The 25,514-nt window shown below is 52.0% G+C and overlaps 1 protein-coding gene across 1 annotated transcript in view; it reads right to left on the bottom strand.

Moving 5' to 3' along the window:
* The window catches only part of TGM3 (transglutaminase 3), a 38,432-nt gene extending 13,847 nt beyond the window's left edge, over nucleotides 1-24,585 (bottom strand). Inside the window, exons 1-7 of the mRNA XM_047854438.1 lie at nucleotides 24,579-24,585; nucleotides 13,075-13,269; nucleotides 12,489-12,731; nucleotides 11,741-11,859; nucleotides 10,389-10,517; nucleotides 7,515-7,692; nucleotides 7,289-7,424 (exon numbers count right to left, since the gene is read on the bottom strand). Coding sequence (XP_047710394.1) covers nucleotides 7,289-7,424; nucleotides 7,515-7,692; nucleotides 10,389-10,517; nucleotides 11,741-11,859; nucleotides 12,489-12,731; nucleotides 13,075-13,269; nucleotides 24,579-24,585 — 1,007 coding nt within the window. The remainder of the gene's footprint in view (nucleotides 1-7,288; nucleotides 7,425-7,514; nucleotides 7,693-10,388; nucleotides 10,518-11,740; nucleotides 11,860-12,488; nucleotides 12,732-13,074; nucleotides 13,270-24,578) is intronic.
* Nucleotides 24,586-25,514: the final 929 nt, after the last annotated feature.

Here is a 25,514-nt window from a genome sequence, read left to right as displayed (position 1 = left end):
GAGAAACTATTTGAAAGAAAAAAAAAAAAAAGAACCCAATGGAAATTCTCAATGGAAAAAAGACGAATATCTTAAATCAAACCATTCGATGGATGAGCTTATTTGTGGAATTGAGAGGCCAGAGGAAAAGTTCTGTGAACTTGAAGATAGACCAGTGGAAATTGTCCAAGCTGAAGAAGAAAGAGAAAAGTGGTTGAAAAAAGATCAATAAAATAGGGAAAAAATATGTAACATATACATAGACAGAGATTTACTCTAATTAATATTATGAAGGACTTATACATCAGTAAGAAAAACACAAGAGGACGGGTCAAACACACCAAGAAAGGACAATGAGCAGGCAATTTTGGTAAGAAATACAAACGATTAGGGCACGTGGGTGGCTCAGTTGGTTACGCGTCCAACTCTTGGTTTCAGCTCAGGACACGATCTCAGTTCGTGAGTTTGAGCCCCACATCGGGCTCTCTGCTGTCCTCGCAGAGCCCGCTTCAGATCCTCTGTCCCCTCCCCCACCCCCGACCTTCCCCTGCTCATGTGCTCTCTCTCAAAAATAAAAAAATAAAAACTTAAAAATTAAAAAAAAAAACAACCTGTCAAGTAAACATATTAAAAAAAAAAAGAAATACAAACGATCACTGAACATATGATTACCCTAGCGTATGTTTAATCCCATGACCACGGAAAGAAAATTAAAGTGACAAAGAGATACCATCACACCCATGCACGGAAAAAGACAGGCCCAGGATGATGCGTGTGGTTGTGTGATGCTTGTTTCCAGATGTAGGAACACAGGCACTGTCAGAGCTCACTGGTGGGAGTTTAAACTGGGGTGACATGTATGGAGGGCCATTGGGTAATGGGTACGAAAAACCTTTAAAAATCCACATACCCACTGAACTGGTAATTCCACTTCTAGGGATTTCTTCTATAAAATAATTCACACGGGCTCACATAGGTACACGTGGAAAGGCGCTCACCGTGGCATTGTTTGCAATAGCAAAAACAATGGAGGAGAAATTCGTCAGGAGGGAAATTGCCAGAGAAATTGCGGCACAGCCATGCACCAGAATATCAGAAAACCACCCAAAAGAATGAGCAAAATCAAGGTAGCATTTACGTGGAAAGATGTCTAAAATATATCAAGTAAGATATGGTGCATGGTCCCTGATTTTTAACCACCACACGATCCTATCTGTCTCTCTACATTTTTACTTATTAAAAAATTTTAAGAAAAGAAAAGAAAGAGAAAAGAAAAGAGAAGAGAAGAAAAGAAAAGCCAAGAAAAAAGAAAAAGGGGCACCTGAGTGGCTCAGTCGGTTAAGTGCCTGACTTCAGCTCAGGTCACGATCTCATGGTCCGTGGGTTCGAGCCCTGCTTCAGGCTCTGTGCTGACAGCTCAGAGCCTCGACCCTGCTTTGGATTCTGTGTCTCCCTCTCTCTCTGCCCCTCCCCAGCTCCCTCTCTCTCAAATATAAAATGAAACATAAACAAATTTAAATTTTTATTGATTGACATAGAAAGATATAAAAAAATTATAAAATAGACAGTTTAACTTGATCCTATTTGGGTCATGAAAACCACCACACATCCATCTAATGTGTGTGAATAGAAACAGGATGAAGGGTCTGGGAGAATCCATCTCAAAATGTTATTAGTGTTTTTCTTTGGGAAGTAATATTGCTCATTACTTATTTACTTCTTTGTTATTATTTCATAATCGGGAAAAATTTGTTTTCATGTTGCATGTTTGGAAGAGGCTTCCTGTGGGGCCAGACGGGAATCTGTGTATGCTAGGCAGCTACCGGAGGAGTTAGAAGCACCCCGTCAGTACTTATGGGGTGCCACATGACCGTGCTAGTCCTGCAAGGAACAAGGGGAGATATAAAAAGTCAGCTCGGGGCGCCTGGGTGGCACAGTCGGTTAAGCGTCCGACTTCAGCCAGGTCACAATCTCGCGGTCCGTGAGTTCGAGCCCCGCGTCAGGCTCTGGGCTGATGGCTCGGAGCCTGGAGCCTGTTTCCGATTCTGTGTCTCCCTCTCTCTCTGCCCCTCCCCCGTTCATGCTCTGTCTCTCTCTGTCCCAAAAAAAAAAAAAAAAAAAAAGTCAGCTCCAACACAAGGCAGAAGGCGATAAGGCCATAAGAGGTGAATAAACAGATGAGTAAGAATAATACGAAGCAAGGATACGAGTGAAGAAAAACAACACTCTTATTCACGACTGCAGTGACCATAGGTCATCACAATCTTTCTGGAAGGCAACAGTAGTAGATGTCAGAAGCCTTAAAAATGTTCCTTCCCTTTAATCCAGGACATGCCATGTCTAGGAATCTTTCTTACGGGACTAATCACAGATTGTGCTCAAGATTTATATCTGAGAACGTCCATTCCTGTGTTATTTATAACAGGGAAATAGATAGGTAACCTAGGGAATAGGGATTATAGTAATAGCAAAGGTAGGAAAAGAAATAATGGTTCAACCATACAGCGGAATTTGACACACTCAAAACCTTATTTTTGGAGACTATTTAAAGACATAGGGAAAATGCTCATCATATAATGTTTGGGCCAAAGCACAGGACTTTAAAACAAACAAACAGGGGGCGCCTGGGTGGCTCCAGCGGTTGAGCGTTAGGCGTGCCTGGGTGGCTCAGTCGGTTGAGCGTCCGACTTCGGCTCAGGTCACGATCTCACAGTTCGTGAGTTCGAGCCCCGCGTCGGGCTCTGTGCTGACAGCTCGGAGCCTGGAACCTGCTTCGGATTCTGTGTCTCCCTCTCCCTCTCTGCCCCTCCCCCACTAGTGATCTGTCTCTCTCTTCCTATCAAAAGTAAATACATGTAAACAAATAAAATAGAAAACAAACAAAACAGCGAGTTTCGTTTCCAGGTGCGGAAAAAAGGAAGATGCCACCTGTGATATGCTCCGTCTTGTACCGTGCCTCGTAAAACGTATAATCCCAATTCCATAAACAACTGATGGAGGAAAGATTGGCTGGAAAACGATCAACTACTCAAAGTATGTGAACAGTGGGACTACAGAGGGCTTGCATGTCTTTATTCTGAAACTGCCTGTAACCGGGGGGCAAAAGGGTCATCATAGAAAGGATTGCTAGGAAGGTCCACAAGTCTTTTGGAACGGGCCTCCAAGATCAGTGAGAGTTCGCCCGGGGAGAAAGCAGGGGGTGTGAGGTGATCAAGGGACGGGACAGGGATGGGAAGGCAGTAGGGAACACCAAGTTTCGCGTTCGTCTACTTCCTGGCAGAGAACCCTAGGGGAAGGGCGGGTTTGTATCAAAAATCGATAAGTCGCTGGATTTTAATATTTATTTGCAGGGTGGGAATTTAAGAGCAGATAACAGATTACATCCTGGTCCCTCCCTCATTTGGAAGCCAGGACTTTACGCACGATTATTTGGGATGCATGTGCCTGTCTCTCGAGGGGTTTCGGGGGGGGGGCCTCAAGAAAAGGACACACTGCAGGTGTTAGAACTACCTGAGGCGTTTACTAAAAGATGCAAATTCCCCTATCTACCCCCACCCCCCCCCACCTAAGTCGGTTCTAATATAATCTTGGAAGTTTGTAAACCATTGCCTTAGAGACGGCATCTGCCCTCTGCTGAATTCATGGGGTCAGGAGACCCCATCTAGAAAGGGACCCCCAAAGCCCTCTCCCTTCCCCTGGTAGACTCCCATTTGTCCTCAAAGCAGTCCAGACACAACCTCCTCCAAAAAGTCTTTTCCTGATGCGGGGAGCCAGTGCCGGCCGCACGTCTGGGCTATCTCTGAATCTCGCTCAGGATGCGGTTATTTGGGCTTTTCTCCTCCACACCTGCCAGTCTCCTTACGCAGCCGCGAGCTCCTCTGGCCCAGTGCCTGCGTCTCGCTCCTCTTGGGGCCCTGGGCCCCGGGCAGGGCCTGGCACGGGGGACGCACTTCATCGTGTTTTCTGGGGCCCGGGCCATTCTGGGAGCCTTGGTTGCCTCGCCACAAGTGTGAGCGAGGCGCGTTGGGGCGGCCGCGTGTTAGTGGAGGCCGGTAGCCACGGAGAGATTGCATCACGAGCCAGCTAACAGGCTGAGGTGTGGTTGCCAACAGCTCTGCCCCAGAACTGGGCAGCTCTACCTCCCTGTGACCGGGCAGGGCGGGCCCCACGTGCCTTCTATCTCAGAGCTATATAAAGTCTGCAAGCAGAGTCAGGTCTGTGACTCCAGAAATTGGGGAATCGAGTCAGGCAAATTAAGAAAACAAGCCAGAGATGTCAAGGGAACGATAACCTTGGCCTTACTTGTTCCAAATCTTTTGCTTAGCGTTCAGTGACAGAGCAAGGCCCCACAGGCCTCCTCTGCAGTGGCTCGGAAAGGAACCGAATGAAAGAAGCATCTCAAACTAAGCTCCCTGCCCCCACCCCCAGAGGAGCCTGATTCTCGAGAAGCGAATACTCCAGAACCCTGCCCCTCTTAAGCCGAACCACTGGCATGAGCAGCATGGCTTGGCAGAAAACCTACCCCACTGGATGCAGTTAATGTGATTTGAAGAAAGATCTGGAAGAAATTGCTGAGGTCCCCCGGCCTAGCCCTTCGTTTTGCAGATGGGAAACTGAGGCACAAAAAAAGTTAAGGAACCTATGTAAAGTCATACACTTTAATTTAGAGAGCCTGAATGTCTCTCTTACTTCTCTCCGGGCCTTTGTTTTCTCATGTACGGAATCAGCAGGTCCCTCCCCAGGATCCTTCCAGTCTCCTAAGGTTCTCTGACTCGGGAGAGTCCCGTTGACAGGGCTCTGTGTTCCACCCCTCCATGATCTTGACTCCATCTGCACGGGTTGGACGGCACCCAACCTCACCGCAGCCCTGTTTGGCATCCAGCCAAACCGGGAAAATCTCAGAGTCAGCAGGGTTCGATTGCTCAAGGTAACATTAATCAGGAATAATAACAATGTTCTGTGGCATGTCTCTGGTACCAAGTTGCCTGGGTTCCAAATCCCACCTCCACCGTTTGCTGGTTATGTGCCCTGGGCGGGGGGCGGGGGGGGTGACTCTGTGTCTCAGTTTCCTTGACTACAGAACGGGGGTGATGACGATACCGCCCTACCTCATTGTTCCCGAAGACCCCGCGTAGGCCCCGAGAGAAGTGTCCGGTAAGCGGCGATTGCTCAACAGGCTATTCGTCGCTGCTGTCCTTATCAGGCACTATTGGCCATTTCACCTCACTTGATCCCTACCTTCTATTTATTACCTGAGGCAGATCTGGGCAAGGTTCTCCAGGCTTTCAACATTTGCAACCCGCAGAGATTCGGATCAAGGTTTATTCTGTCCAAACCCAGACTATCCCTTCTGCTAACAGGTTAGCGAAGTCCCTCCAGGCGGAGGACGACTTATGGTTTCTCTGCCCCCCCCCCCCACCGCCACATCCGCACAGAAAGGACAGCATGGGTCCCCTTGGGAAGGAGAGCTCTCAGACAAAAAGTGGGGTGAGCCGGAGTTGCAGGGAGTCGAAACAACGAAAGCCGGTGAGAGTCTTAAGGGAGCGTTAGTCTGGTAGTGTGAACCAGTAACCAAGAGAGCTGGATCCTAATTCCAAATTCAGCTTAAAGGCCCCACATTTCTGTTCTCGGGGAGCCTTCCTTGAGGCCTCCTTTCCCGAGCTCCCACGGTGCTTGCCGTCTGATGTGTTTCCCTGGCATACCACACGCCATCCTGTGTCGCTAAACGGTCTTGACTAATGGCTTGCCCCTTCCCTGTCTTCTGACAGAAGCAGAGGGACCGAGTCTCGAGCTCTCTGGTCCCTCTGAGGTTCCTAGCCTGTAGGACGATCACAGAAGGGTTGTGCCCAATGGGACCTCCCCTCCCAAATGGTATTGGGCCGAGCATCAACTCTTGTGAAGGAAACCAAGGCCAGGAATGACATTGCCCCAGCGATGAAAACAGGTTGCAGTGGGATTTTGGACACAACAACAAAAGGGAGAAGAAAACCGGGGAGAAGAAACCGGGGAGAAGAAAAGGTGCCCACTTACGAGAAGCCGGAAAACAAAATCTTGCGAACGCAGCAATGCCATTAGAGAGGAAGTTGTATGTGCCCAGATCAAGAAAGGACATCCTGAAATGAGCTTTCTCTCCCTCATTACTCCCTGGAATCCACGTGACCTTGGGTGAGCTCCATAAGCCTTACTCTCCTTCCGAGGCGAGGGGATATTGATATCACCCAGTTCCATTGTTGGTGTGGGGTTGTTGTTGATTTGTCTGAACAACTTTTCCCATTAGTATTTAGTCCCCTCTGACTCATTCAACCGGTTACACTAAGCACATTTCAGAAAAGCTGGACCTCCCTCTTCTGAGAATATTAAGTAACGGGGAATATTTTATAAGACTGTCTCAGAATTGAACGTCTGGAAATAGATCGCATCAGGTTACCTAGCCATATGCATGCATGTGAGTGATTGTGTGTGTGTGTGGGGGGGGGGGATAGCCTGTGAAATGGATTAAAACAGTAGATTATTGACATGGGCCTGTAGTTCTTTGCATATATCAGCACAGAGATATCTACGTGTATGTACAGATATAGACATAATTCTTTTCAGTTGCCATTTGGTAATAACTTGGCTTACTGCACAATCTCAGATAGCTGTAATAATATTTATTGCATGTATATATATTGCCGTATGAAGTCATAGGTCTATGTCTATAAGTTTTATATAGCCTGCCTCCGGGGGCCATCTATTATACGTTACATGTGTATGTGTATGTATAGATACACGTGCACATGCCATATATACGGTTAGAAATGTATGTGTTCGATTACATACCAAGCTTCTTATGTTCAGCTGGAATCCAGAATAAACTAGCTTTTTATCGTATCGATCCAGGTACACGTAAAGTACATATGCGTAAGAGAAAATGTGTTGCTTTCCTTTAAGAAAGCCCCTAAGTCATACGAGTCGCCTGAAATAAGGTAAATTTATATTTATCAACGGAAAATCAATAGTTTCAGCATTTACGGTTCTCAAGTACAGAGGGTCTAATGGGCCCTGTAAATTCAGGGCGATTGCACACAGCCCGTGAGCCATTGGCTTTCACCGGTAGCAGAGCCTTCATCTGAAGGCAGGGCGGTGGACCGCCAGACTTCCCAGGACCCTGGGAAGGGGTGTTTTGGATCTTCCTAGACGTCTAATCAGCACTGCCCACGTTTCCATTCTAAAGCTTCTGTCGATGCGTTAACTTGCCTCCCAGCTCCTGTTGGGAGCTGGGTCCCAGAAGCTGCTCAGGGCTGGTGCTCAGAAAGGGTCGACTACTCACCACACGCTATCACTGCCCTTGTCCATGGGTCTCCCATAGGCGTCATAGTACACGTCCACACTGAGGTTTCGGTCTGTGTCATGAGCCGAGTTGAAGTTGGTGACCACCCGGGAGGGAATCCCGAAAGACCGCAGCACTGCAAGTCAAGGGGGCCGTATGAGGACCCAGGCTGCTGTGGAAATGACCCTCCTGGGGCCCCCTACTGCGGCCCACCGACGCAGGGTACCTGTGTTGAGGGTCCCAGCAAAGACCCAGCACTGGCCATATCGGACTGGCCTGAAGCCAGACCTTTTCCACTCCTTGAGGATCTCCACGCTGCCATTCCAGTTCCGTGGGTCCCGGCCACCCGTGTAGCTGCCGCTCCAATTCCCAGAGATCACACCGTTGTCATCATTGCCGTTGACCTGGGCAGGAAAAACCCCACATGAACCAGCGTAGAGTTCAAGGGACAAGGCGGGGAGATGAGGAAGGAAACCGGGGAGATGGTCTAGTGGTTTCTCTGTGTCTTTCTGGCTGATTTGGGGATGATCATTGTAATAGCGATCCTCTAGGGGCACGGAACAGGTTAGCAATTTAAAAGTGCTTTGGGCCATGATCAATGGCCCATGACCCATCTATCAATCCTCACATGGCCAACTGAGGCTCCACGGCTTTTCAGTGGCAAGGCAGAGTCAGGACCCCAGCCTGCCAGAACTCAGGGACTGTCGTTGATGTCTGACTTGGGAGTCTATGAAGCAGCCAACTTCTTCTTGGAACGCGTAAAGATGGAATATTGCTTTTCATTCATTCATTCATTCATTCATTCAACTTAAGACGTGATTCTTGGGGAAGTAACAAGCGAGATGCAATGTGAACAGGGCACCCGATTAGGGATCAAGAGACCGGAGTTCCATTGTCTTTTAGAGACACATATTGAAGTCTTTACGAATGAAATGATGTCACCAAACAATCTGCAAAGGAGGGGGTCAGAGATGACACAAGACTGGCCTTGGGTAGAGTAACTACTGAAGCTGGGGGTGGGTCCACGGGAGTGCAGTTTACTCTTTCCTCTACTTTTGCGAAGCTCTGGGCTTTTCCATGACAGAAAAGTTAAAAGAGAAAGAAAGGAGAAACCAAGTTATATGGCCAACTTTGCCACTTGTCAGCTCGGTGACTATGGGCAGGCCATTCAACCTCTCTGGGCCTTGGTTCTTCACCTTCCTTCCCCTACAGGGAAAGTTAGAAACAAATGACTTCTAGCGGCCCAAGTGTTCGAAGTTTAGGAAATTGACAGGCATTTAACCCAACCATCGAGGCTGCGAGGCCTGCTCCCTCTCTTTGTGGGGCTCCGCGAGTGGCAAGACGGGTGAGAGCAGATAGTCTGGACCCAGAAGGATCTTCACCCAGCCTCCCGCAGCCCCTCCGTATGAGGGATGTGCTCTTCTGCCCAGCTTCCGGGAAGGCCTGGGCTATAATCGTGGAATCAGGCAAGACAGGCCTCCTCCAAGATGGAAGATTGCACGGCCCAGCCCATCTCCTGAGTCACAGGTACCCCCGCCACAGCCACCGCAGTGGTAATCAGCAGGGTCATCTCCAGCTGAAAGCAGAGCATCTCAAAGCGCTGCGCAGGCCATAATTAGCTCAAAGCCCAGCCCGACCAGGAGGTCTGGAGAGAGCGGCAGGGAGGTGCAGCTCAGGAACTTGGCACTGAGATACGGTGCTTTGTCCCCAGGGTCAGAGTGAGTCAGCAGCTGCCAGAGCCGGCTGGCCTCACCCACCCTCTCCTGGGCCTGTGAGGCTCAGCCTCCCTTAACCTGGGCCTCAGCTCCGTCCCACCCCTCCCGGGCCACTTGGTTTTCAAGGCTCAGCCCAGGCCCCACTTCCCTGGTTCTAGCCCACCGCCTCCATACTCCCTGGGCCTCCCCTCTCCTTTCCTGCAAGGCTCCGTTTTAGACTCCATGCCCTTGCAGGAAGCCCTTTGGTTAGTAAGCAGTCAGAAGGTGGTTCCAATTTCTAACAGCATAACGAGCTCATTAACTCAGGCTCCAACTCAAAAGTAGAGACCAGGAATGCCTCGTCCATTAACAACAACCAGAAAGGGGGACACCTTCTGGGCAATTAGTTTCAGAGGATTAACGTTCGAGAACTCTTTAGCTTTCAGCTTTAAAAAAAAATTTTTTTTTAATGTTTATTTTTGGGAAAGAGAGAGAGAGAGAGAGGGAGACACAGAATCTGAAGCAGGCTCCAGGCTCCGAGCTGTGAGCACCGAGCCCGACATGGGGCTCGAACTCATGAACCATGAGATCGTGACCTGAGCTGAAGTTGGAAGCTGCCCAGGCGCCCCAACTTTCAGCTTTTTAACTGGTAACATGACAACATGTTTGGACCCTTTCTAATGGAGACTTTCTCTACACAGCCAGTACCTGAGAGAGAGAGAGTCCTCCAGGATCCAGCCTGTGTGTGTGTGTGTGTGTGTGTGTGTGTGTGTTTGGGGAGGGGGCACAGGTCTTCCACGTGGAAGAACTGAGTGAATGCCAGAGGCCGTGGGCAGGCAGCTTGCAGACTTGTTCTGGTTTGACTCAGGCTGTGTGCTGTGAGCAAGTCACTTCGGTTCCCCCATGGGTTCCCACTGCGGTTCCCACTTGGGTTTCCCCATCTAGATAAAGAGCGGGTGGGCCTGCTGCCTTTCCAGTCTGACATTTGAGCACTCTGCTGCACGGGATGGAGCACAGCAGAGGCGGGTTGATACCCCGGACTCACTTGGGAACTCACCTTTTCCCCCCCTAGGGGGCCCGGTGATGGAGCAAAGTTTCAGTTGTGCACCCTACTTAGCGTGGGGGACAGCGAAAGGGAAAGTGCCCTTATCATCGGAGAAAGGCCTCAGGATACAACGGAAAGGGCCTTGGGGCCCGGCCAGTTTCTGCCTCGGCCATTCACTCACCATGTGCCTTGAATTTAGAGGAGCCTCACCTCCATATGTGCCAAAGGGGGTGGTTATAGCCACCAACTAGATTTTGTGAGTCTTCAATAAGATGGCAGGTGTAAAGGACGCAGGTGCCTAACCCATAGTTGGGTTTGATCTATGGGAGCCACGAGTTATTATGGTTCTCCTGTCACTCACCATGGCACTCAGCACTCGGCCGACGTATTTGGGGTCGCTTCTGCGGGCCACATCGGTAGCAGGGTCCCGACGGAAATTCAGGCTGTGATCCAGGATTGAGAGGCAAATGTCCAGGATGCCTTCTTCAAACTGTTCCAAATGGGACCATCCGTTACGATGAGACAAATGACAAGCAGCGTTCACTATTGAAGGGTACGGGAGCTACATACCGGTGGGAACCACAGGAATGACTCGGGCCCTTTCGCTCCGTGGCCTCTGGGACACGGAGCTCTCTAGGAGCAGCCACCTCGCCCAGCCTCTGACCTGCAAACTCGTCCGGAGCCCTCGCCATGCACGAGGTCCCGTGCCGAGGTCCCGAGAGGGGACGAGACCCTCTCCCTGTCATGGCCCGGGGAGCAAATCACTTAGCCTGCCTGGGCCTCGATTTCCCCATCTGTACGACAGGGGATCGGGCCAAGCTCATCCCAAAGTTTCCATCTGGCCCTGACTATGATTTTGAGCATAATCTTTAGACTCCGGGGAACTAGTTATAAAGATAAAATATCTCACTAAAAGATTTTGAAGCCGTGTTCCCCAAATAAGACTTATTTGTTGTCACTGCTTCTCAAACAGAGAAGGCCACGCTCTCTCCTGCCTTAGGCGCTTTGTGTGTGCTGTTCTTTTGCCTCTAATGTGTTTCTCCAAGATATCTATCTGGCTCCTTCCCTTTCTCAGGTTTCTCATTAAAAGTTCCTTCCTCAGAGAGGTTTTTCCAGACCACGCCGTCAAAATCAGCCTGCCTTCCACCCCTGGGTGCACTGTATGCCCTTATACATTTTTCCCCCTTTTGTCTTCCTTCCAATGCAATTTGACCCAAAGGGCCAACATCTAACTAGGCTGAGCACAGCTGAGAACTCTGTGAACTCAGATTGGGGGGGGGTGGGGATGGGGGGGTCACAGTAACGAAGGACCAAGAGGCTACGGCTTTGAGAGGCCAAATGCTCACACTAGGGAAGTTTCGTCGTATCCTTACGCGGAATTACGATTAACAGAAAGTCTGTGGTTAACCCGAGCGTCTCTACTAGGTCTTATCCTCATTCGTCTGTCGTGACACCAATAATTCCTCAATGTATTGATTTAGCTGTATATTCGTTTTGCCCCCCTAGACTGTGTCCCCCTCAGAGAGACAGAAAATGTGCTTTTCTCCACCTTCCGTGTCTCGAGTGTGCGGCGGGGGCCTGGCACACAGCGGCTGGTCAATAAATGTCTTCTGAACGAGTACATGTATGACCAGCAGGGCAGGCAGGTAAGCGGGTTTGGGAACTTCCGCCTCTCCGCTGGGACTGCCACAGAGCTTCTTAAGACCCTTTTACCTGCCCGAAGTTCCAGCCGACCATGCCAATTCGATTTGTGCTCCCCACATAGATGATGCCGGCATCTTCCTGAACGTATTCCTCTCTCTCCGCGTGGTTGCTCATAAAGACACCATCCTCTGTTTGATACAAAAGTCAGATCCCAGGAACTAGACTCCTACAGAGGACTATGGTGACCCGTTCTCCCATTCCTGAGGGCCGGCCTGGTGGCTGGAGCAGGCCACGCCTGCAGCCCGTCCCCCAACCCCCACCGAGGAATGAAGCCTGTGAGCTCTAATGTTTCCAACTCATATTGTGGGAACTATAAACTTGTGAGAGAACCTGAAATGACCTGGAGGGCAGAAAATGAGACCCTAGGAGGGAGATACTTGCTCCCTCGGGCAAGAAGCGGCCTCCATGCTGTAGAATTATACTGCGGTCATTGTTTTTTTATAGTTACACCACGTGACGCACTTTGTAAAAGCTCATGGGGTCCCCACAGTAGCCCCGGAGGCGACAGCAGGATTTCCACGTAATGGTAAAGACTTTGAGGCTCAGAAGGATAGAGCCACTGCCCAGACTTACAGAGCTGATTAGGTGGCAGAGCTGGGATGAAAATCCGTGACTTCTGACTTCTGGCTTCTACGCTATTTCCATATCCCACGCACTCCTGCTACTCAAACTTGAGCCTATAAAAATCACCCCCCCATCTCCTTTCCATCGGTGTTGCTTAGCCGATGGCTAGGCGTGTGGCTGGTTGGATGCCTACCTTGCACCCAGGGGTTAAAGAGCAGTATGAACGTCCCAAGTTTCTGAACGAAGTCATTGCCCTGGGAGGAGATCTGGGTGCTCAGCGTGTACCATCCGATGGGCGCACTGGCAGGACTAGAGATGGAGATGGTCAGAACATTGTCCTTGTTGGACACGAGCTGTGCGCTCCAGCCACCACGACTTATCCCACTGGAGAGCGGAAACACAGCCTTTGTCCTGGCCGACTCTGAGGGGTAGGGCCCTGTAGAAGAAGACAGAGGGCAATGAAAACCGAAGAGTGCTGGCCAGACAGTGGGGAGAGATCAGATTCCAACCTAACCACAGGGGCGCTTTGGAGGGGGACGTCATCCCCCGAAGCACCACAGAAGAGCGCTGAAAGCAACGACAGAGAGCAGGGAGGCCAGATCTCTCTTGATTTGAAGAATAGGACTCTTGGGCTCGAAGACCGGCAGAGGCTTGCCCAAGGTCACACCAAGTATCAATGGCAGAGCGGGGTTAGGACCCAGAGCCTAGTGGCCCAGTGTGACACCACCGAACCCTTGGAAGCACAGCCCCAAGGGCGTGTGGGAGCGGGGAGCAGGTACCTGTGGAGGCTATGAAGCCCAGACTGTCTCCACTGTCAAGACTTCGGTTCAAGATCATGGAGAAGCTGAAGGGTTGGCCTCTGCGCACGGTGAGCTGCTGGCCGGAGAACCTGTCTGTGCGATGCGCCTGCCGGTTGGAGGTCACCTGCCAGTTGATACTCTGGGGTTCTAAAGCTGGAAGACAGAAGAGGGGACCTAAGGTCCTGGAAGGCGAGGGAAGGTGGCGTGGGGAAAGGCGTACGTTACCACAAGGACAAGCTTTTGGGTGGGGCCGGTTGGGGAAGAGTCCAACTTCTAGGAAGCACCCCATTAAAATTCAAAGACCTTGATGGAGCGAGGTGAGCCCTTCACACCCTTTTCCCCGTTCTGTCCCTTCAGGCAGCTGAGCCTCTCTGCACACACTACCCACAAGGCTTGAGAATATCCTCTCTTCCACTCGATCACCCGTCACTCGACCCTGAAAGAACAGGCCACGCGTTCAGCATAGCTTCACCCAACCAGCCAGGAGAACCAGGTAACCAGCCGTGAGTAATCACACTCTGTCCCGAAAGCATCATTGCTTTGGGGGTGGGGGGCTCACGCCGGACCGGGAGGGGGCGCTGTCTCTCACATCCGCCACGCTGGTTTGCCTCGCTTTGCTTTTTTCCCCTTCGCGCCTTCCCAGATACCAAGTGCCTTTTCGCTCTCCAACATCCAGCAAATACTGACCCGTGTATTTCTTGCTTTCCCTAGATGTGCAGCACCCGGATGTCGGCCTGGGTCTCTGCTGCTGGCTGAGGAGGACAGCAGGACTCCTTAGTGCTCTAAGGAGCACTTCTAGGCCTAGAGATGGGGCGATCACTGGTCCGGAGGGGACTTTCAAATGCTCACCGAAAACAGTGGTAGATAGCAACAAGTCAAAGCTCCAGGAGTTCTCTGGATAAGATGCTGAGGACAAACATCTCGGACTCCTTCTTTTTTAAAAAAAATTGTTTTTACTGTTTACTTATCTTTGAGACAGAGAACGAGACAGAGCGGATGAGCAGGGGAGGGGCAGAGAGGGAGGGGGACACAGAATCGGAAGCAGCCTCCAGGCTCTGAGCTGTCAGCACAGAGCCCGATGCGGGGCTCGAACCCACGGACCGCGAGATCATAACCTGAACCGATCGGATGCCCGACCGACTGAGCCACCCAGGCGCCCCCAAACCCCTTCTTATGTGATTATGGAACTAAACTGAGAAGGGTTTATGACACACGCCATGATGTACAAGGAGTATCACCTGCATAAACCTTCTGAGAAAGTTTATTCCTTCAAGCAAGAATCTGAGATGTTTTATGATCCATTCCTCTGCAAACCAAACCGTCTTTCTGGCTTTATGATGGGAGTGTGGTGACGCATTCCCATAGACATGCCGGGCACAACTTTTTTTTGTTATATGTGTCTGTCTCTCTCCATCAGAATATGCCTTCTTCTTCTTCTTCTTTTTTTTTTTTTTTAATGTTCATTTATTGTTGAGAGAGAGAGAGAGCTCTTGAGCAGGGGAGAGGCAGAGAGAGAGGGAGACCCAGGATCCGAAGCAGGCTCCCGGCTCCGAGCTGTCGGCGCAGAGCCTGACTCGGGGCTCGAACCCAAGAACCGTGAGATCGTGACCTGTGCTGAGGTCAGATGCTTGACCAGCTGAGCCACCCAGAATGTGCCTTCTTGATCTTCCCGTTCTGATGCCTGGCACCTTGCTTGGTGGTGTTAGGACAAGTAGATAAACCAATGGATGAAGGAATAACTGAACAAATAAAAAAACCAGGCACGCAATCACCACGATGACGACAGCTCAAAATGTAGTCCATAAGGAAAGGTGCGTAGGGGGCATCCACTCGCCAAACACATCTAGAGTACCTAGTGTTTGCAGGACATTACATTAAGCGCGACGCCGGCGGGGGGGGGGGGGGGGGCGGGAAACATGTATGGAAAGCAGTTTTAACCCTCCAAGAGCTTCAGCCGTGGGTAAGACAAGCCCAAGTGGGACTGGGTGATGGGAAGGGGGTGAGTCCACTCTTCCCCTATAAAAGGTGGCTAGGAGAGGCAGGCAGAAAAGAACCACTTCCACTCGTAGAGATCAGAAAAGGCTTCGCTGGCAGTGCCAGGTCTTGGAGAGAGTTTTGTTCGATGCGAAGGGATTCCGGAAGGTGGGGAAGGGAATCCGAAGGCAGGGCAAGCAGGGGTGTCATTTGGCTAGCGCAGAGGCGCTCCGCACAAGAGGAAGGGGAGGCGGGAGAGGGTGGGCCTCCGAGGCAGGCCTGGGGCCAGGGGCTCCGGCCCAAGCAGCTGGGGAGGTGGGTACAGGCTCATCAAAGACACTCCCAAGTGAAAGGCAGGCTGTCTGGGCTGGTGTGAGCCGAAGACAGCGGGTCCAGGGAGGGATCTTGCCACCAGCTCAGGGTTTAAACCCCCGTGTCCTTCTCTGCATCTCCCGACACCAAGCGTGAGCCCCGGCACGAAGGAGCCAAACTCCGCAGCAGGGTGCCTGCGGGATGCACCGGGGCTTCTCTGAGCGGGGAGGTGAGGAGAGCGGGGCTCACATGTGGCCTCGGTCTCCTGCAAACGCCAGCTGCTGTTAACAATACACAGAGCACATGGCCGACATCGTGGGTGGAATCCTCATATGTGTTGGAAACTGACGCTCAGGGGGATAAACTTCTGAGTTGGGGTCCGTAGGCCTAGTAACTGGCAGAGCCAGGTTCTGAACTCAGGTCTTCCTGGCACCGTCCTGTTGCCGGCGGCCCCCGGGTCCCTGCCTGGAAGGGGGACCCGTGCAGGACCTTCAGTCCAGAAGTTACCCAGAGGGTGAGTGGACCTCACCATGCATTTTCCTCCCCGTGGGCATGTTCATTCCGACAAAGACGAGAGAGTGAGCAGGCCAGGGAAGGAAAATGTGTTCCCAAACAGCATTCGCTCTGCACGGGGTGGGGGGGGGGGTGCATAAAACGGGAGCAGCCTGTCCCTGCCGCCCGGAGTGGACAGGGCAGCTCGAGTGTCTGCTCGTGAAGCCTCCGGTGTGGTTTCTGGAACCTTTCTCCTTCCACTGGCTGCCACTTTCAGAAATTGTCCTGCCTCTGAACCCTAGGACTGGCTCTGCCAGCCCCCAAATCGAGGATCTGGTCATCCTGTCTGTGGATTTCCTCATTTCCCTCCCCCCTCCACCCCTTCACGTCCCCCTAATCACAGCCCCCTCTGCCGGAGGGGAAGGGAGGGGAAGGGAGGGGAAGGGCAGGGAGTGGGGGAGGGACACAACCATGTAAGGTTCTTCTCAGGTTTACGAGCCTCAGGGCAGTTTTCTGCACCAGTCTGGACAGAACAAAGGGAGGAAGGGAGAGTTGTGTGATGTGACTCCGACAGTGGACTCATTAACACACGCTCTTAAAAAAACATCAGAGGGAAAGGAACCTTGGAGACGGATCATGTGCTCACGTCCTTATTCCGGAGGCGAGCACAGGGAGGCCCGGAAGGTGGCTTGCCCGCAATGGGCCACTCTGGATTCTCATTCCCGTGTTCTCCTGGTCCCATGCCACCTCCCTGAGTTCTGCTCGCCTCTCGTGTCAGGCCTGGGGCCACGTCTCCAGCTCTTTCTCCTGAGAATAGCATTGCCACCAGCAGTCCCAATGGGGCAGAGATTACTAAGTGTCCCTCCCGATATTTCCTCGCCCCTTCTTTCTTGGTAATTAAGTCCCCCATATAACTGGGCACTACATTTCCTGGCCCCCCCTGCAGCCGGGGGCGGGGGCGGGGATGGGGAAGAGTAGTCACGTGAATGAATTCTGGCCAATGACCCGTAGGCAGAAGTTCTATACGTTAACTGCCAGGACACGTCTTTTTTTTTTCATTGAGCTAAAATTCACAGAACATGAAATTGACCACTTTAGCCGTTTTAAAGTGGACACTTCGGAGGCGTTTAGTACGTTCACCATGTTGTGAAACCATCACCACTATCCGGTTTCAGAACCACTCATCAATCCCCATTCCCCCTTGGCGACCACTAACCTGCTTTCTCTTCCCCATGGACCGGCCTCTTCTGGACATTTCGTATAAAAGGAACCACACAGAGGGGTGGTCTTTAGGGTTGGTTTCTTTCGCTTAGCGTTACGTTTTCAAGGTTCATCCATGTGATGGCATTTTGGGGGAGTTCATTCCTGCCTCTGGCTGCATGATATGGCTATACCACATTTCGTTCAGCTGCTCATCAGTTGAGGGACATTTGGGTTCTTTCTGCCTTTTGGCTCTTCTGGATAGTGCTGCTATGAACGTTCATATGCAAGCATTTGTTTGAATACCTGTTTTCAGTTCCTTTGAGGAAACCTCTTTTTAAAAGCAGTTGGCAGGGGCAACCCCGGGTGGCTCAGTCGGTGAAACATCTGATTTTGGCTCAGGTCAGGATCTCGCAGTTCGTGAGTTGGAGCCCTGCGTCGGGCTCTGCACTGGTGGTGTGGAGCCCACTTGGGATCCTCTCTCTCTCTCCCTCCTTCTCTCTCTCTCTCTCTCTCTGCCCCTTCCTCACTTGCATGCTCTCTCTCTCTCAAAATAAAGAAATCAACTAAAAAAATGAAAACAAAAATAGCTGACAAATGCCCTTAATCTGCTTACCTCCAGAGCCCAGGTCCCCGGGGATCCGTGCGCCTGCCTTCCGCACCCAGAACTGCCTACATCAAGATCAATTGTTGAAGGAAGAAGTCAACTCCTGTCTTGTGTCTCTAAGCCATTGCTCCTTGGGAACTCAGTGTTATTCATTACCAAACCTAATCGCATACACCCGAAAGGTGACTCCCACCCACTCATTCTGTGGTCTGCCTTTGGCAGGGATAGCATGAGAAGCACAGAACAGATTCCAGACTGTGCTACTAGTCAGCTGTCTCCATCTTTATCAGCCTGGCTCTGTAATTGAATCACCCACCGCAGACAGGACAGCAGCAGAGGTTGCCAGCTGTGTGGCTGGGGTTCTTCCTTCCTATTCCTGGGGGGGCCACACCATGCAATTGCCGGTCGGTCATCCAACAGGACATAATTGATACTCAAGTGGTTAGGTCTTCCCCACCTGCCCAGGTCCCGTCTCTAGACAAGACAGATGTTTATCGTACAGATTTCTAGACCTAATTAGGTTGATAGATACACTAAACACCGTCTAGCTGAGTGTCTTCAAGCATTTTGTTAGAGACCACATTAAGAAGTACATTTTCCAGAGTGTGGGGTGCCTGGGTGGCTCAGTTGGTTAAGTGTTCACCTCTTGATTTTGGCGCAGGTCATGATCTCACAGTTCATGAGTGTGAGCCCTGAGTCGGGCTCTGAGCTGAGTGGAGCCTGGTTGGGATTCTCTCTCTCTCTGCTCCTACCCCACTCACTCATGCTCTCTCTCTCTCTCTCTCTGTCAAAGGAAGGAAGGAAGGTAGGAAGGAAGGAATGAAGGAAAAGATAGAAAGAAAGAAAGAAAGAAAGAAAGAAAGAAAGAAAAGAAAGAAAGGGAAGGAAGGAAGGAAGAAAAGAAAGAAAGAAAAGAAAGAAAGAAAGAAAGAAAGAAAGAAAGAAAGAAAAGAAAGGAAGGAAGAAAATAAAGAAAGAAAAGAAAGGAAGGAAGAAAGAAAGAAAGGAAGGAAGGAAGGAAAAGAAATGAAGGAATGAAGGAAGGAAGAAAGAAAAGAAAGAAAGAAAAGGAAGGAAGGGAGAAAAGAAAGAAAGAAAAGAAAGGAAGGAAGGAAGGAAGAAAAGAAAGAAAGAAAAGGAAGGAAGGAAGGAAGAAAAGAAAAGAAAGAAAGGAAGGAAGAAAAGAAAGAAAAGAAGAAAGGAAGAAAGGAAGAAAGAAAGAAAGAAAGGAAGAGAGAAAGAAAGAAAGAAAGGAAGAAAGAAAGAAAGGAAGGAAGAAAGAAACAAAGAAAGAAAAGAAAAGAAGGAAGGAAGAAAGAAACAAAGAAAGAAAGAGAGAGAGAGAGAAAGAAAGGAAATTTTAGAGTGTTTAGATACATGGGTCTACAACTAAGTTTCACAAAACAATACTAACCTTTACTATGTACAATGTACCAATATTTTCTCTTCTACTTCTTCCTTTTTTTTTTTTTTTTTTTGGGTGGCTGGTCATAATCCACTAAACTGATTTTACAGTCTTCTAATGAGTGACAACAGGCAGCTTGAAAAACAGTGATGTAATCCCATATTCCCGTCTTACAGGAAGAACACTGAGGCCCCCAGAGGGTTATAGGGTAGTTTAGAAGCAGAGCTTGGCTCAGAAACCAGGTCTGAAATCCTGGTCACTGAGGGGCTGTGAACCACTCCCAGTTCTCCCTCTTCTCCCTGTCACTCCCCTCTGGGCACCCGGAACACCCCCTAGTTCCTGGCCAGTCTCCCACTGGCCCTGGGCACACAGGGCTTTCCTCTCAGATCTCAGGTCTCTTGAGCCTGGCCCCTTTCCCTTCGTACCCCCCCCCCACCCCTACCATGTTCGGACAAGTTCAATCCCTGTGCAGCATAGAGGGGGTGGGTACTGTCCCTTGGCACCCAGCTGGTGGGGAAGACGGGGTTCTGTGGGCAGCTGAACAAGGGGCTGGTGAAGCTCCCTGGGGTGCCGGGCCATGAGCCCTGCACTGGCAGTCTGGAGGGCCTTGGGCAAGCTCCCCACATCTCCATCTGTAGAAGGGACAGTGACACCTGAACATCCTCCCTTGTAGGGTTATTATTGGGATCCAACGTGTGCCCTTCACTAACGCCTGGGCCCCAGCGGGGGTGGGGCAGAGGGACAAATCCCTTGGGCTCCTTCCCACACATAATGGCAATAGCAACACAGGATACAAGAGGGCTTGAGCTTTCTCATGGGCTGCCATCGAGGGCCTCGGATGCACCAGGCACCGTGCGTTTTTTACCTGCGTTATGTCCTTCGATAGTTACAAGACCCCTACGATGTCGTTATGCCCATCTCACGGATGAGAGATTTGCAAATCCAGTTGGCTGACGTCATCTGCCAAGTAGCACGTGCTCAGGCAGCTCCTGGACCCAAGCCCAGACTGGAAGCCAAGTTCTGCCTGACCACACGGGACTCCTAGCTGCCACCAACAACTTCGGCACGGTGCCAGGAAGCTGCCAGAGAGAAGGGGCCCCCCGTGGCCTACTCCCTGCCTTGACATTACATGGTCAGGGGCACGGGGAGGAAGAAGGACTCCTTGGCCCCTTCACTTCCAAAGACAGGTGAGAACCTCTTGGCCCCGTGGGTCTCCGGCCTGGCCGCACATGAGAATGGTCTGGAGAGTCTTATTGGCCTGAGCCCCTTCCTAGACCAACTAAATTAGGATCTCACGGTTAGGGTCAGCCTTGGTGGGTTTTGTTGGTTGTTTTTTGCTGTTTTAAACCCTGCTGGTGATTCTAACACGCCAGCAGGACTGAGAATCACTCCCGGAGGCCCGTGTGTCATTGGACATCCATCAGAGGACTCTCACAACCAAGTGCCTCACCCGGAGCCACAGGGCAGCTCTGGGAAGCAGGAGGGGGAAATCGCTGCCTCCTTTTTACAGGGGGAGGAAGCTAAGGCTAAGAGCAGGGAAGGTCAGACACCTTCTGAACCCATCCCTCAGCCCCTACCAAAAACCCTGGGGCCTTGTTCCCTCCGCTCCGCTCCGAGGTGATAGGGAAAAGAATTTCCTGCCTTCAGCTCACACCCCAGGCCGGCATGTGGGCCCTGGGGAGAGGGATTGCCCCATCCGTGGAGCACAGCCCAGCAGGGTGGAGACAGACTGAGAAGTTATATGAGGTGAATAAAAATGACACAAAGACGAGAACTGGGGACTTGAGAAGGGGCTGGTGAGGGGGTCGGGGATGGGGGTCTTAGTGGGAGAGGTTCCTTGGAAAAACTCCTCGATTAAAAAAAGGGACTTCATCTCATAGCGTCTGTCTTCAGACCCCAAGGCAAGGAGGAACTAGGCTCAGGAAAAGAAGTTCCCAAGTAATAATGAGCCATGCGGCCTGAGCATCTAGAAAGGGGATATTAAAAGAGCCCCATTAAAAAAATTTTTTTTAGGGGCGCCTGGGTGGCGCAGTCGGTTAAGCGTCCGACTTCAGCCAGGTCACGATCTCGCGGTCCGTGAGTTCGAGCCCCGCGTCGGGCTCTGGGCTGATGGCTCAGAGCCTGGAGCCTGCTTCCGATTCTGTGTCTCCCTCTCTCTCTGCCCCTCCCCCGTTCATGCTCTGTCTCTCTCTGTCCCAAAATAAATAAACATTGAAAAAAAAAATTTTTTTTTAGTGTTTATTTTTGAGAGAGAGAGAGAGAGAGAGAGAGAGAGACATTGAGCACGAGTGGGGGAGGGGCAGAGAGAGGGAGACACAGAACCTGAAACAGGCTCCAGGCTCTGAGCTGTCAGCACACAGCCCGACGCGGGGCTTGAACCCACGAACCACGAGATCATGACCTGAGCTGGAGTTAGACGTTTAGCCAACTGAGCCACCCAGGCGCCCCTGAAAGAGCCCCATTTCAGAGAGGAAAGAGCTGAGATACACGGTTAAGTCAGCTGCCCAAGGTCACTCAGCTGGCAGAGGCAGAGCTGAGACGCAACCCAGGGCCCCCCTCTGGATGTGAGCCCGTCACCCTTCGGCGATTCGACCTCCCTGTACAATCTTGGGTAGAAAAAGTGGAAACGGGCAGCCTGCGTTGCAAGGGGATACAGCCGCTGGCAGGTCTGGGTCCCACGAGGGCAGGGGGACAGCAGCGGCGACCCCAGGTGAGAGGAAGCCGCTGGGCCTGAGGCAGGCAGGAGGCAGCTGTCCTCCACAAGCTGAGCCTGAGGGCTGCAACCCTGAGCCCCTGAGCCTTACAGGGCGGCTCGGCCTGCAGAGAGAGCCTAGATGTTGCTCTGGTCCCGGGGGCTGACACACAAAGCGAGGGGCCCTGCGAGGAGAGTCCTGGACACTTCCGGGGCTGCAGACGGAGGCAGGACCCCAGCAGGAATGCCCGACTGCTTCTACAGCAGAAAGAGCCGCCGGTGTCCCAGCTCCGGGGAAAAATGCTTTGCGGCAGACCCACAGCCCAGAATGGCACGGGTCCTTTGCATATCGGGAACGAGGCCCGGAAGGTAGTGGTCTGCCCAGTATAGCAATTGGCAAGAAAGCTGACGGCCCCAGGGGGACGGAGGGTTTAGTCCCCAGAAGGTCGGTCCTGGCCTCCGAAAGGTTTGTACCCTGAGGACTCTGCCTCTGACCCCGGGCCCCCAAGTGGCTCTGGGGGAGAGGGAACAAGGCTTCCCCTGCAGGTGAGCCCAACGTCCCCAGTGGGCAGCAGGCCCAGGACACCCCCCCACCGCTGCCAGCCACGCCTTCCTCTGCCACCGTGGTCCCCACCGCAGCCCAGGCTGCTCTCTCTGAGCCCCTGCAGATTCCAACTAGAACCTTAAGTTAGGAACGGGACACAGAGTCCTCTCAAACCAGCACACGTGGGACCCTGCCGGTCCCCTGGGTCACGCCTGCCGGCCCACCCACATTTCTTTTCCTGTTCCCTGTGCCCAGAACACTCCTCACCCCGCAAAACTCCTCGCCGTGCCCGACTCCTTGTGACCAAATGCCGTCTGCTTCGCTCCCCCGGCGCCATCCCTGGCTGAGTTAATCTCCTCCCCCCATCGGCCCCCACAGCACGGGGGTCCGATTCGCCATGCAGCCTCGTGACAGTCCACCTTGCGGGTCACTTGCCTACCAACTGGTGTTTCCAAGCGCTGTCAGGCTGAGAGCTCACGGAAGGCAGAGACCACAGTCCATTTGTCTTTGTCCCCGTCTGCACCTCCCCTTGGCTCCTTTCCCGAGGTGTCCAACAGGTAAAATTCATTCATTCGGAAAACACTTTCTGAGCACCGCCTTGGCTGGGGGACTAAACGCTGAGCTAGGAACTGCCTGTGTCACAATGTGACACGTCGAAGGGAGTGAAGATAATTCACCTGTCTCTCCCCTGCCTTTTTAAAAAATTGATTTTATTTTTCCGCCCACCCGGCTATTGTCTCCCTTCTGTTGTGACCTTAGGACATCTCTGGTCGATTTAGATGCTGAGCTCTTAGAGCTCAGCGTCTCCACGAGTCACAGGCACTGACACGCTGGGCCCACACGTGTGGAACAGCCTCACGGCGGGCAGGTTTGGGGGGACGGGGCTTGCAGGGCCTGCAGAGCTATTGGGGGGGGTACACTAGGCCCTGGGGCCCGTGCTCCCCGCCCCTGGTTTTCCTCTCATGGCACAGCATTTCCTACTAGAAGGAGCCTGGAGTCTGTTTACCCCAGGCCTTTCCTCTTGCAAACGGAAACCTGAGGCTCGGTGACGTTAAGGAACACAAAAGCAGCTGGGGAGGAGAGTTCAAGTTCGGTACCGCGTTTCCGCGCCACAGAGGTCACACACGGCTCATCTAGGAGCTCAGCTCTGGTAACAGGACAGAGTGGAAAGGGCAGTCTGGCTTCTGCTACCAACTTTCTGTGCGGCCCCGACAGTCCGCCTAGAGGGAGGGAGTCGGCCCAGGGGACGCTGACATCCCCTCGTGCTAACGTCTACAGGATCCAGGGCTCTTCTCGGCAACCCAGCAATGCTGCAGGTGCACAGGAGGAAACGGGGGACCGTGGAGGGCGGGGGGGTTCGCGTTTGCAGCCCACCCCCCCCAGTCCTGCTCTTTGGGATTCCGAAGTAACCGGCCTTGGCCGTTTGCATCGCATCGTGCTGAGCGATTTCTTTGGCAAAGCTTCCCCAGGTCCTAACCCCCACTCGCGATATTTTACAGGTTTGACTCATGCCTTGTTTGGGTTTGGCGTCTCTGGCAACCCACTAGGCTGAGCACCCATGACAGGCAATAATTAGCACGCTGCCTGGCAGGGGTGCTCACAAGAGCCCAGAGCCTCCACCGGCGACCGCAGAACTAAAAAACCTGTACATCTTGTAGCTCCTTTTCACCTCCTTCCCCGGTGCTGCTTGCAGGGACGGCCTGTGGTACACCTGCTCCTTCCGCCCCGGGGAAGTTTCAGCTCATCAAGTCCCTTTCAAAAAGAGCCTGCGGTGCTTCCGGATGTGTGGTTTACTTAGGAACATTCCAGCCGCGCTAATGATTTTTTTTTTTTTTTTTTAAATCAACTTACACGCCATCACTCTCTCTCTCTCTCTCCCTTGGAGCTCTGAGATGTGCTTTTCTTTGCCGACATGACTGACAGCTGGGAAAACCGCCCTGAGAAATACGGGAAGCAGGTCTCAGCCGGCTTGAAAGGGGCGAGACTCGTCCATCTGTCCGAGGGATGTGAGGTCCAGCTGGGTTGGATACACGGCCCATTACTCTGGACTACATTCCAAGCATGTTCTACCCCTGGAACCACGCTGGAGGGACTAGGCAGCCACTGAGGAAGAGGCGCCTTTGAATGCCCTCCTTAAATACTAAGATCTAGCCTTCAGAGCCCCTGGGGCAGCTGTCCCGAGCTGAACACTGGCCTCTCAGCCTGGTCCAGGAGAAGCTTCCAGCAAGGACCTGTAGAGTAGATGCCACGCACTCACCCGTCATGTTCGCCTTCCTCTGCCTCTTCTCTGGGAATGGCGCGGACAGACGGACAGAAGGTGTGGGGAGACAGCTGGGGATCTCCTTACCATTTATAGCAGCCTCTCCACATCCAATTAGAATTCTAATGAGGTGGGCGAGGCACCAGGTCATTCCTGTCGTGCGTGTAAACGTTTCACTTACGACATACTTGTCACCCAATGGAAGGTCATCCTGCTTGTGCAAGACCAGCTTAGGGAGAAGAAGGGAGATAAGAAACACCAGGCGTTCACTTTTATGATTTTTTTTTTTTCCCTAAGACAAACTTCCTGGATTGTAGGGTTTAGGAAGTGATGTCATGCTTTTCTCCAGGTACCTTGTCCAGAGTTGGTGCTAAGAAGTCCTCCGGGAGGTCAAAGAGTTGTTTCTACAGAACCCAGAAGCAGAAAACGGCTTGGTCCTTCTCAGGGTACACGGTGCTGGTGTCTCCTCCTTGCATAAGAGGCAGGAGACGCTCGTCACAGCCTGCTTGCTCAGAGTTGCAGCAGAAAGAGCTTTGATTTGGAGCTCGACCCGGTAGGTTCTGAGGCCGGCAGGGCCCCGGGGCCATCATGGAACCTCAAAGCCCTGGAAGCCCCACCATCCGCAGCCAGGGGGTGGTCGTGTGCACCCTTCTCTGCTCCCTAAGTGGTGGAAACAATCAAATGAGGTGGGGCAATGTGAAGTGCATGGACGTGGACCGTAATGGGCGAAACCAGCTTGAAGGGAAACTGCTCTTTCTTTTTAAAAAAAATTTTTTTTTAACGTTTATTTATTTTTGAGACAGAGAGAGACAGAGCATGAACGGGGGAGGGGCAGAGAGAGAGGGAGACACAGAATCCGAAACAGGCTCCGGGCTCTGAGCGGTCAGCACAGAGCCCGACGCGGGGCTCGAACTCACAGACCGTGAGATCATG

The sequence above is a fragment of the Prionailurus viverrinus genome, chromosome A3 (genome assembly GCF_022837055.1).
Source record: "Prionailurus viverrinus isolate Anna chromosome A3, UM_Priviv_1.0, whole genome shotgun sequence".
Lineage (NCBI taxonomy): Eukaryota > Metazoa > Chordata > Mammalia > Carnivora > Felidae > Prionailurus > Prionailurus viverrinus.
The sequence above is the reverse complement of the archived record's forward strand: the minus strand, read 5'-3'. Positions and strand labels throughout refer to the sequence as shown.